At 47.1% G+C, this 12,948-nt stretch overlaps 1 protein-coding gene across 2 annotated transcripts in view; it reads left to right on the top strand.

The window, feature by feature from the left end:
- RMDN2 (regulator of microtubule dynamics 2) overlaps positions 1-12,948 on the top strand; it is a 702,094-nt gene that overhangs the window by 453,203 nt on the left and 235,943 nt on the right. For both annotated transcript variants that reach the window (XM_078648597.1, XM_078648595.1), the window contains exon 6: positions 4,612-4,687. In XM_078648597.1, coding sequence (XP_078504723.1) covers positions 4,612-4,687 — 76 coding nt within the window. The remainder of the gene's footprint in view (positions 1-4,611; positions 4,688-12,948) is intronic.

Here is a 12,948-nt window from a genome sequence, read left to right as displayed (position 1 = left end):
AGTGGAGCATGATAATGTTTGTTAGGTGTCCTAGATTTAAAAAACGGATGGTCGACAGGGCTGGATCTTACTTATTCAATTGAATGTAGAAGTCTGAGATTGTTTTGTGTGCGTTTGTGTGTGGGTGCTAAATCCCTGAGTTAATACATCCAGCTTTAGCTGTTAGCCAGAGCTCATGTAATCATAAAAAGTATAACAATGTCCTTCAAAAAGAGTCATAAAATCTCTATTAAGAGAGATGCTTTTGCTGCACCCTTGAATTGTGCTTCCTCCTTTTGGCAACTCGGCCTTTGAATGTGCAGCATTTGGGGTGTGTGTCTCTGCCTAAAGAGTGTGCTCTTTGCAGTGTATGGATACTTTGCCCTCCATGCACTCCTTAGTAAGGAGATTTCTAATTGCTATGCTTCTTGTTCCTGAAGACACCAGTCCTACCCCTGCCACAGATATTGTACCCAGTGTCCTGTTCCGCTGCAGTCTCTGTATTCTGTTTAGCAGCTGGCCCGGTGTGATGGGGGCATAATGGCTGGGGATCTCAGATGGCCACAGCAAAGTGTGCTTGATGGTTTCTGCATCTACTGACGTAAAGGAGGCTGCTGAGTTGCCTCTGCTCCTCCTTCTTTACGCTCATAATGCCCTTGAGAGTGCTGGGAGGCTCTTCCTGCAGCCTCGGCACATTGCATCGTCAAGGCGTTCCGCAAAGACCGCACTTCCAGAACTACCCCCAAGGAGATGTCATCTTCTTTCCATATCTGCAGTGTGATTGCAGTAAGTTATGGCAGCCTGTGGAGACTCCAGTCTAAAGTTACCATGGTGACCTACCTCATCACTCGGGAGCTGCTGATCCACAGCCATTGCTAACTGAGCTGGGTACACCGGCTTTTTTCCACCCAAGAGTGGAAGGGTCAGTGTTTGTGAGCGAGAGGAGACAGAAGTTCCAACCATTCTCTGCTGGAGAATTCTGACTGCTTGCTTGGTTCCTGTCACCCTCTGCCTCCCTGTGGCACTCCCAGGCAGATCAGGCAAAAAATAAATTAACAGACAAGGCCATGAAAAATGTCAGCTTCTTCAAAGGCCAACTCTAAAATGTCCGCATTCAGTGAAAAATCTCACGTAATTTATTTTCTCCTTTAAATAAATAAAACGCATATGCATTTTACAGGCAATATGGCAACATCCTTACTAGCTAAAACTAGTACGATGTATAATTGGGGTTGAATGAAGGGCATGATAAAGGTATCTAACGTGGGTAAATGAGGAATAAGGATTTAACATTTACCCCACGTTGAATGTGCCTGTTTTCATCACCCAGGGTGCGAGGAAAGAAACTCAACCGTCAGTGCTGTTTTGTGGCATGTAAGATGTGTCATTTTGGAAATTGAGGTGAAAAGAAAGTGTGACAAGTGCACAGAGACATGGTGAAAAAGGGTTTAGCTCATTGTTGTCTATACAGACATATAAATAGACACCATGTAAATAGGCAGCAATCAGTGACCGCAAAACAATTAGGTTGACTAGGAAAAGGATAACAAGGGCTAGTAAATGTGGGAATGTACGGTTGAAACCCAAGCTAAGCAGCAACCACAATTCTTGTCCGGGTGAAACACTAGCAAACCCCAAATTAACCTGTGCTTAACCCTCTGGTAGCTTGCCACAAAAGCAGTCAGGCTTAACTTAGAGGCAATTTTGCAAAGTATTCATGCAGTACACAAATAGCAATAAATTGAGATGTAGGCCTTGCAGTATTGAAAAATGAATTTAAGAGTACTACCAAGACATGATAAAGTTAAAAGTACATGCCAAACGTTTTAAATACACTACACTGTGTCCTTTTGACTCTTTAGGGCCTACCCTAGGGGTGGGTATATGTTTCAAAAAGGAAGGTTTAGGCCTGGCAAAAGGTTTAGTTTGCCAGGTCGACATGGCAGTCTAAAACTGCACACATAGGCTGCAATCGCAGACCTGAGACATGTTTGAAAAGGCTACTTAAGTGGGTGGAACAATAAATGTTGCATGCCCACTAGTAGCATTTAATTTACAGGCCCTGGGTTCAGGTAGTACCACTCCACCAGGGACTTACAAGGAAATTAAATGTGCCAGTTGGGTGTAAGCCAATTTCACCATGTATAGTGGCGAGAGCACGAGCACTGTAGCAGTGGTGTAGTGCCCAGAGTCTTAAGGCCAGCAAACACAAAGTCAGCACAAACAACTGGATGGAAGGCAGAACGTTGGGAGAAAACCAGGCCAAGGATGTTAGGTCCGACAACCCCCATCAGCAAATATTGCTATTAATGTGTAAATGTGTAAGATAGTGGCACAGTTTTCATTTAGTGTTTTTATACCACAGTTTTGCAGTGCTGAAAATTACAGTTGAGTAGACCCTTGGCTCAGGTCTACTCACGTTGTCCACTTTGGAACAATTGTTTTAAAAGCAGACTTTTGACCTTGAGTACAAAAATGTATTGGTTCTGTAAAGCTCTACATTTTAGTTCACCTTTTTTTAAACTCTTTTTTTGTGCAACTAAATGGAAGATAAGATTATGAGTTATTGGGACAGACAATTTTCTTCCAAAAGGCCATCGATCTTCAGCAGCAATTTCAGTACAAAAGGCTAGAACAATATAGTAACTTCATTACTTATTATTAAACAATGCAAACATTACACCTATCCGTTTGCTCAAATGATGTGCCCTAATGCATTTCTCTACTTAGATGGCAAAACTGTTTTGCTCCACATGCTAATATGTAAGCCTCAAAATGTATTCACTCATGATGTTTTGCACTAGTATAACGCTGTACGTAACAGTGCCTTTGATTCTAAATCTGTATTTGAACCATCACAGATGTTAGACAGGATCAGATTGAAAAAGAACTTCAATGTGGGCACAGCATTAACCCTCTTTCCTCGTGGGTAGAGCCAAAGAGACTGGGAATGCATGACGCACGAAGCAATGCTGCGTATGAGTAGATATTGGTTCCTCTTTCTATGAATACGTTTTTGTTACTGTTGGAAATATGACAGTTATTAATATCTTAGATCGGAGTAAAATATAACCACTCACAATAATAGCTTTGTTAATTTTGCACATGGCATGCTGTGCTGCATTTGCAGATCCTAAGCGCTACTTCTCCCCCCCCCCTGAGATCAGGTGTACTTTGATTCACCTATCTTAACCGCATGCGCGCTAGCGGTTTTCCCGCTGCGCGCTGCGATTTAAAAAAACCCGCGTTACGTGACGAGCTCAGCTCGTGATCCGCGTAGCGCAGGTTACGCCCATGACGAGCTGAGCTCGTCATGAGCGTAGAAGGGGTTAAATCATGGCCACTTGCCACATTGGTGAACCCCGACAGGGCTCTGTATGTCTGTGATCGTTGAATATCCATGAGCGAATTATACCTTTAACTGGTAGTCTGGCATGTGAAGTGGTGTTGCCTTATTATTATGACATCCCTTTCTGAGCATGTGCTCATTGGGGGCAGGGGGTAGGCGCTAGGTCACCATTGGTTTCTGGGCGCAGACTGCGTCAGAGTCCTTGCAATTAAAGTGACATGACTCCTTTAAAGAGCTAGGTCTTTAAGGAGAGTCTGGAGGAGAGCAGATCTTTTTCTTCTGGAAGTGAGACCGGAAGAGTGATCTATTGTTTAGATGAACAAACTGAAAAGCTGTGCCCTTCTAGTCTAGCTTTAGCAAATGAAGGCACAGTCAAGAAATGTGCTGATGATTAGCGCAAGTACTGGTTTGAAAAATACCTTGGCTCTCTTTCAGCGGTGAAGGCTAGGTCCAATCCGTGAACAGCCTTAAATGCAACGCATAAGGTCTTGAGTAGTATTCTAAACTTCAAGGAAAACCTGTGGAATTATTTTAACCCATTGCATGTGTTCCTTTAGGCGTATTGATGATCAATTATCAATTTTTTAAAAACCTTTATATGTAACTTATTTTTGTATTTCTGTAAAGCGCTCAAATGCCATTGGGCCAGGTTCAGGCTCTAGAAAACTGCATAATAAAAATAGGTGCCCTCGAGGACCTGAAACCCCCTCCCATGATTTCCGCCAGAGACTGATTCTTCTTTCTCTTCAAGCATCTCAGAAAGAGCTAACGACGTCCATTCGCGCCTTTGCAATGGCACATCCAGACTCCACTGCAACGGAGGGACAGGTTGTTAGGCTGAGCCATTCACTCTTTAGAACCTGTTGACATTATGTTGAGGCTGTGCTTATAGCTAAAATAGAGTGGAAAAGGTTCTGTGGTGAAACAAAGCTTGTTGTCAAGTATCGCCCTGGTAACTTCTTTAATTAGAGAATTTGCTGATTTTAAATTATAACCTGACCAGATACCCGAGCAAGTTAATTTACCTACTTACAAGATCTGTGTGCGTTCTGCGGGTCCATAAATGTGATACTGGCTGGACCTAATCCATCACCCATCTCAATAGATGGGCTATAATAGTTCCCATTATATACATTGTCACAAAGATGGAAGACTGTGGAAGAAAGCACTACATGCCTTTTTTAACCAATGGTAACGTGTGATTTTTAAAAATGTTGAAGGTTAGATTTTAGGATACATTTGATTGGTTTAATAGTGACATAATATTTGTATTCATTTTTCAGGTTTGCCATCATGTGTGGTTATTTGTCTGAATATGAGAGCGTACAGAATAAAATCAAGAATGGCTATCTCTTCAAGGTACTGTACATTTTAACGTGAAGTGCTTATTTAATTGCTCTTCTTGTCAAGTTTTACTTGCTATAGGGTGCTGGCTGCATCAATGATTTGTGCTCTGTACAGCTTGCTCACGCATTTCACTCCTTTCGACTACATTGCAATGACCATAACTTGTGCAGTGATCTCATTTTTTAACATCTTTCAAATGAAAGTATTTGTCTTTGTGTAGGTCTGGTTAAAGACAGATTGATCTCCTATCATCAATTCTTCAACAAAGTATTATTAGAGGTATAGCGATGCAGTAGGTTTTGGGTCACCAACCTTAAGCCATTGACTTTCCTGTGTTTTTACGCTCTGCCTTTGCTTGGAGAGGCTGTTTGGCAAGCCCATGGGTTTTTGCAGATGGATACAAAGTTGCCTTTGTGTTCCAATTCGTATTTGGCTATGGGACTTCAAGTTGCTTTTTGTTAGACTGTAGATGTGACATGACCTATAGATTGCAATTGAGAGCCACTGTGTGGTCTGAAGTTGTTTACACATGCTGACAACTTGACATCTTAACTGGCGATTTAAGTCTGTTACAGAACAACGCATTATTACCCAATTTCTGAGGTTGTTTTTTTTCTTCTTCTTTGCAGCTACATTAACATGTTGTTTTACTGCTGTTATTTTCCCCGCAAAGTATAGACATGGATACATATCGGCTATGCTAAAGATGCATTGGCAAATCTAAAAGTTCTTGGTTATAATTGGAAAAGCAAGTTGGATGTATTGGCTTTGCATTGCTTGTTTTCAGTGGAAAGGTGATATTAAGTGTTCAGGGATCAACTCCCATTAACTGGGATATCACAAGCAGAGCACCAGCTTCTAGTCACCTGCTTGTAGTGCTGTTCTCAGATAACTGCAGTATCCCAGCGTAGACCAATGTAGTTGAGGATCATGTCTTTGGAAAGGGCCTGCAGCAGACGGAGGACTTACTTTGATAAGCCACTAATCCAAGTAGAATTCATAAAGAAGTACCTGGCACCATACAGAGCTCTGCATTACTTAAATAGGGATCTTATGGGTCAAGCCATCCTGCTGTATGACGAGCCAACATAAAGTTTGAGGGCAAGTACCCGACACTTTTTAGGTCTCCCCTACGGAGCATGCATGCGCTGCATAGGCAAAAAGACCTTTTGCTATCGCTTTGGCTTTTAAGCCAAAAACGTGCACGCATTATATTGCCTTCAATGGCAACGCGTGCACGTGTGGCAATTCACTTGCGGGAGCGAGCGCTGCCATATGGTAGCAATTATCGCTCCCGCAAGTGAATCACATCGCTCCCCCCCTCCCCCCCTCCCACGCGAGGCGCGCACCTCCCCCTGCTACCGGCAGCCTGCTGCACTTGTTTTGGGATGCAAAGGTTGTTGGAACCACCCGTTTGTATGTGGATCGTGATAAGATGACTGCTTGTAAAGTTAAATAGGGACCTTTTTAAAGTGAAATAGTCTCTTGGGTAAAATGCTGAAATGTTAACGTTTCGTTTCCCTTAATTTCCAGTAAACTGGTCTCTTTATTTTGTGTCTCACAATCACCTGGGTGTTTATATATTGATAATATTGTAAATCACTCAAGTGTGGCTGGAACACTGTTAAATTTCTAAAATACTGTGCGATCCCCTGAGGTCTTGTTGATATCCCGATGAACTTTGCACGCTTCTCGGACATCATGCACTCTTTTGATTGCAGCAGTCTGCTGGCCGAATCTTCCATTTTTCGAGACATTGCCTTCCTGTTTACGTCGTATTGCTTCTATTTTCTCACCATTCAATAATCCAGATTTCTTTTATTTAGCATTTTTTATTTTTATTCCTTTTGTTTTTCTTCCACCGTTTTCAGTTAATCGCTAGCGTGGCTTTCTTAGTTTCTGCCCTTTTCGTAAATGTTTAATCTTCCTCTATTTACTACTTGCTTCAGTTTTTAAATTTTATTTCTTTACCCAGTCATTTGATTTCTTGTTCCCTTTCACTCATATAACATTCCATGTCTAGATTCTGTTTCCCTTTTTTAATGCACATCCTCATCCCCTTTTCACGGTTTCCACTGTCCGTACCACTTTAGCCTTAGCCCTTGTTATCTTGTAAATCATTTTCACTCATTCGTCTTTCTCCTCAACAGTTCTCTTACATGGAGAATGTGTCGCCTATGAATGTTTTATTGCATTTTTATTCGTATATCACGTCCCGTCTCGCTCACTGGCAGTCTTTTTTTTGTCCCATTCATAACTAGCATTTTTTGCCTATTCTGCTTGTTTCTTATCCCTCGCCTGCTTGCCTTTGATCTCGTCCATGTTTGTACCCGATTTTCTTTTGTTTTAACTTTATGCTGTGGCGGGTGGATACTTCAGATGCAGCGAGGGGAATACTACAGGGGGAAGCAGCGGTGTGCCCGATTATTTTCCACCAGCAGCTGGGAAACAGCAGTTCATCTCGGCCTTTGAGTCACCGTTGCAAAAGGTCCTAACCTATGGCCCTGGCACTTCGGCTCACTTTTCATGTTTGCGAACAGGCCCATGGTCTGCTGTTCCCCCAGGCCTATAATAGCAGGTGGTCAATTAACCTGGAAAATGGTGTACCATTTGGGCAATAGATAATTGGCATCTTCATGAGTGTCCTTGTGCAGAGTTATTATTAAATGGATCCAAAACGTACTTGGTCATCGTACTATTTTATTATTACAGTTCTTAATTAACTGCTCCATTACGAGGCCCACATCGGTCTTGGTGGTTGGCTTAGAAGTTTTGCCATACTCTGTTCGAAGTGCAACACTTGTGATAAATTCTTTAATCAATCAACCAATCAATCAATCAATCGTACTTATAAAGCACGCTACTTACCCGTGAGGGTCTCAAGGCACTGAGGGCGGGGTCCCACTACTGCTCGAATAGCCAGATCTTGAGGAGTCTTCTGAAGGTGAGCAGGTCTTGGGTCTATCGTAGGTGGGTAGGGAGGGTGTTCCAAGTTTTGACGGCGAGGAAGGAGAAGGATCTGCTGCCCGAGGTCGTCCGTTGGATGCGGGGGACGGCGGTGAGGTAGAGGCTAGCGGAGCGTAGCTGGCGGGTGGGGGTGTAGAAGCTGAATCTGCTGTTGAGGTAGGCTGTTTCAGTGTTGTGGAGTGCTTTGTGAGAGTGGGTGAGCATCTTGAAGGTGATCCTCTTGTCGATGGGGAGCCAGTGAAGGTCTCTCAGGTGGGGGTGATGTGGCTGCGGCGGGGACGTTTAGGATCAGTCGGGCGGAGGCGTTTTGGATGCGTTGCAGTCGTCGCAGGTGTTTGGCCGGGATTCCAGCGTAGAGTGCGTTGCTGTAGTCCAATCTGCTGCTGACGAGGGCCTGTGTCAACGTTCTTCTTGACTCGGTGGGGATCCACTTGTAGATCCTGCGTAGCATGCGGAGGGTGTTGTAGTAGGAGACGGTGTTGACCTGTTTTGACATGGAAAGGGAGGAGTCGAGGATGATTCCTAGGTTGCGTGCGTGGTCGGTGGGTGTAGCTGCTGTTCCCAGCGTGGTCGGCCACCAGGAGTTGTCCCAGGTTGAGGGGGTTGATCCGAGGATGAGGACCTCCGTCTTGTCCGAGTTCAGCTTCAGTTGGCTGCCTCTCATCCATTCAACGACGGCCTTCATACCCTCGTGGAGGTTGGTTTTGGCGGTGTGCGGATCCTTGGTGAGGTAGAGGATGAGCTGGGTGTCGTCGGCATAGGAGATGATGTTGAGGTTGTGCTGACGGGCGACGTGAGCAAGGGGGGGCCATGTAGACGTTGAACAGCATCGAGCTGAGGGATGAGCCCTGGGGTACGCCGCAGATGATGCGGTGGCTTCGGAGCGGAAGGGGGAGGCGGACGCTCTGGGTTCTGCCAGAGAGGAAGGTTGTGGTCCAGTCCAAGGCCTTCTCTTGGATTCCGGCTTTTTGGAGGCGTGTCTTTAGTGTGCCATGGCAGACCGTATCGAAGGCGGCTGACAGGTCCAAGAGGATGAGGGCTGATGTTTCGCCGTTGTCTAGTTGGATCCTGATGTCGTCTGTGGCGGCGATGAGGGCTGTCTGGGTGCTGTGGTTTTTTCGGAATCTGGACTAGGATGGGTCTAGGATGTCGTTGTCCTCGAGGTAGCGGGTCAGTTGCGTGTTGACGATTTTCTCGATGACCTTCACCGGGAACGGGAGCTGGGAGATGGGCCGGAAATTCTTGAGGTCCTTGGGGTCCGCCTTTGGTTTCTTGAGTAGGGTGTTGATTTCGGCGTGCTTCCAGCCTTCCGGTAATGTAGCTGTCCTGAAGGAGATGTTGATTACTTTCCATAGTTGGGGTGCGATGGCTGCATCTGCTTTGTTGAATATGTGGTGTGGGCAGGGGTCTGACGGTGATCCTGAGTGGATGGAGTTCATGGTCTTGCGTGTTTCGTCGTTGTTGATGTTGGTCCAGGAGGTCAGGCGGTTGATGCGGGTGGTGTTCGTAGGGGGGGTGGGGTCTGATGATGTCGGGGTGGTCGTGGTGGTGTTGAAGCTGTCATGGATGTCAGCGATCTTGCGGTGGAAGAAGGTGGCCAGCGAGTCACACAGTTCTTATGAGGGCGAGATGTCGTTGGCGTTGGCGCTGGGGTTGGAGAGTTCCTTCACGATGCTGAAGAGCTCTTTTGCTGTTGTTTGCGTTGTTGTCCAGGCGGGCTTTGAAGGAGAATCTCTTGGCTAATCTGATGAGATGGTAATGTCTGTGAGTGGCGACCTTGTGGGCTGCATGGCTGTCCGGTGTTCGTTCGTTTAGCCATTTCTTCTCCATTTTCTGGCAGGCTCGTTTGGAAGTCTGGAGTTCTTCAGTGAACCAGGTGGCTTTCTTGCTGGAGCGGCTGTTGGAGGGTTTCTTGAGCAGGGCGAGGGTGTTGGTGCAGTCGTTGATCCACTGTCTGAGGTTGGTGGGGGTCGGTGGGTGGGTTCTGGGCGAGGGTGGTGGCTCGCTGGTCTTCGGTGATTTTGTTCCAGCAGCTTTGGGGCAGCTGTTGGGTGTGGTGGTGGGCTTCTTGTAGGTGAAATGGATGCAGCGGTGATCCGTCCAGTGGAGTTCGGTGGTGCGGTCGAAGGAGATGTGGGTGCTTGTGGAGAAGATGGGGTCAAGCGTGTGGCCGGCGGCGTGGGTGGGAGTGGTGACGAGTTGTCTGAGGCCGAGGTTGGCGAGGTTGTCGATCAAGGTGGTGGAGTTGGCGTCGTTGTTCTCACGGTGGAAGTTCAGGTTCCCGAGGAGGATGTAGTCCGTGGAGGCGAGTGCGTGGGTGCTGACGAGGTCGGCAATGGAGTCGCTGAACCGTGGTCGGGTCCTGGGGGTCTGTAGACTAGTGTACCTCTGAGGGTGATGTTGGGGGTCAGTGTGGATCCGGAATTGCAGGTGTTCGTGGTGCTGAGGGTGTCGTCTGAGTCGGTGGAGACCTTGAGGCTGGACTTGTGGATGATGGCTATTCCACCTCCAGTTCCGTCGGAGCTTTCTCTGCTGGCGATGTTGTAGCCGTCCGGGACGGCTATGGCGATGTCGGGGGCCGAGGATTCGTTCCACCAGGTCTCGGTCAGGAAGGTGTCGAGCAGGTCCCAGAGCTCGACGGCGTGTTTGCGTGCAAAGTGTATGTTTAGGAGTATGCAGCGGAGGTGGTTGGGTCTGGTCCTTGGTGGTTTGGTGGCTCTGTCGCAGATGAAGCTGCAGGTGCATCAGGAGAAAGGTCAGTCGGTGCGTTTCGGGGCGGCCTGGAAGCAGCTGCGGTCTCAGCCGGCATTGAGTGCGTGGAGGGTGCTGGCGTCCTACCGGAGTCTGGCGTCATGGCGTTCGCGGGGGGTCAGGGGTTCTGCCGCTGGGCGCGGTCCAGGCACGGACGGGCGCCTCTGGCGCGGCCACCATAAGTAGGGAGGTGGGAGGGAGGAGCGGCTGGGAGGAGGGTTGGAGCAGCGAATGGGAGCGGGGGGCGGGGCCGCAGGGGAGGCAGCGGCGGGGGAAGGGATGGCGAAAAGCAGGTCAGAGGAGAAGGGCAGTGAGTGGACAAAAAACAATACAGTAGCAAGGCAAACAATAATGCAAGTACAGTTATACCAAATACAAGTACAGTAATACCACACAGTCAGAGCAGGTACCAGAAGTGAAGACAGCAGCCCAGGGGGGCCTCGAACACACGAGCACTCAGCAGCAGCAGGCACCGGGAGCCGGCGCAGTCAGGTGGAGTTGCGCGACGTGGGGAGCAACCTGCCAGACCAGGGTCAAGGGTCTGACTCTATTTGTTTTCCTCAAGAAAAGACAAATTTTCTGCATCCGCCTTCCCCTAATTGGTGCCTAGCAGTTAATTAGTAACTTAAGAATGCAAAGATGTACGTATATATTTGATTTGGTTTTCTGCTATTTTAAATATTTGGCTTTAAGTCAGCATGCAGCTGGCTAGTTTCCAGCAACCTAAGGGTGCCGCGCACAAATGAGGCTCGCATGCTCACTATATATTGTTTTTCCCTTCCTTGAATTTGGTGCCCAACTTAAATTGACACCCAAGGACCCAGCCTAGTGTGCTTGAACGGACCATGACTGCAGTAGAGGCATAAAAGACGAGGTATTGTGTTAGTGGAATTTATTGTTCGAGGACTCTAACCTTTCGCTACCTCTAAAAGGAATGTGATGTGCACAGGGCAGTCTGCGAAATTATTAAAGGCTGTTATTTGTGTAGCTTATTAGTCTGCATACTTTCTGTATGCAGATGGATAGGCTTTGGGTCAAAGGGTTGGAATTAAATGCGCCCTGCACCTTTTATCCTGAATCCATTTAAAGTGGTCCTTGTTTCTATGGTTTAGAATGAAGACACATCTTTCATGGAGAATGAGATTCCTAGTATGTCGTGGTCTGCAATGCCTTGATGGTGGTGGCTTCAGTTGAGGTTTTGACTTCCTTACTCTGGAGTCCTAGGTTGCTCCAATCCCCATTACACTGATTTCGCCTAGTATTCACGCAGGATGGATTAAATCCGTTTGACCCACTTGTAATTACTGTAGGTGCATTCCGTGGTTGGGCCACGTGGTGTGCCTTTGCAGCCTGGAACTTGTCAGGCAAATCTGCCTTTGCTCAGTTCAAAGAACTGTCAAGTTCATACGTGGCATCCTGCAAATAGAAACCCAAGACGTGCATTCCGCTAAGCTTCACTTCAAAGGCTTGTTGGCACAGCGCACGCTGGGGGATGACTGTGGGAGGGAGGCTGGTGTCTGTGCACGTGCTTTTTATGGCAATGCACATGCGCATTGCGTGAGCTTTTCACGGGCACTGCATGGAATCGCCCGATCTCGGTAAGCTCTGTTTAAGCCCCTTTATATCTCGCTCCGCTCAATGTGCATGCACATTGATAGGTCACGAGACCTAAAAAGGGGATACCCAAAATAGAAACTTTATGAAAATGATAACGCATCCATCACTTTTTGCTCACTCTACCACTTCAGACAGCCTTTTGCAAATCGGCCATGGTTCTGCTCCACGAGAAACAGTGCAGCTTATACTGCCAGGCTAAAGCAACATCAGATTTGTTTAGAAACGTGTTCGTAATCGGAGCCCGCTTTGCATGCGACTGGGGCACTTTGGTATTATAGAAGGGGCCATAGACGCTTGTGTGTCCCCTTCACTAATACCGATAGCGCTGGCACACTTAGAGCGCCAGCGCCACCTTCAGAGAGCGTTCCCTCATTTGCATAGTCCTTTGACTTTGGCGCAGAATCCTTTGACTCTGTGCCCGCACCATATTACAGATGCGGGCGCAGAGGCAAGGAAGCACACTGACAGCGTGCCATTTAAAAGGTGGCACACTGTCAGTGTGCCTCATGAGAGCAGCCCTCTGCAGGGGGTAAAGGGGTCACATGGACCCCCCAGACCCTTTTGCAGGCGAGTGTAGTGAGTTACTGCACCCGCATGCAAGGGGATCTTTATTCACCTGAAAAAGTTCAGGCGAATGCCGCCTGCACTGTGAAAACACAGAGCAGCTGCTCCGTGTTTTCCCATGAATGCGCTGCCCTGTGGGCAGTGCGAGTTTGCAGCTGCCCTGGTGGCAGAGCATACTTCGTAATAGGGCGCATTGTCATTGTTTGTGCCCAGCACACCTTATAAAAGGTGCGCTGGGTGCAAACAATGACAATTCATAATACGGCCCCTGGTGTCCTTGCTCAGAAATAACATGGGAAATCACTTATTAAAATTGCTTTTAAAACATCGCCAGTTGTTCTATAGTTGTAAATCTGTTTCTCTCACAATCAGTG

This window comes from Lissotriton helveticus, chromosome 6, assembly GCF_964261635.1.
Source record: "Lissotriton helveticus chromosome 6, aLisHel1.1, whole genome shotgun sequence".
Classification (NCBI taxonomy): domain Eukaryota; kingdom Metazoa; phylum Chordata; class Amphibia; order Caudata; family Salamandridae; genus Lissotriton; species Lissotriton helveticus.
Note: the sequence above shows the minus strand (reverse complement) of the source record. Positions and strands in the feature narration are given on the sequence as shown.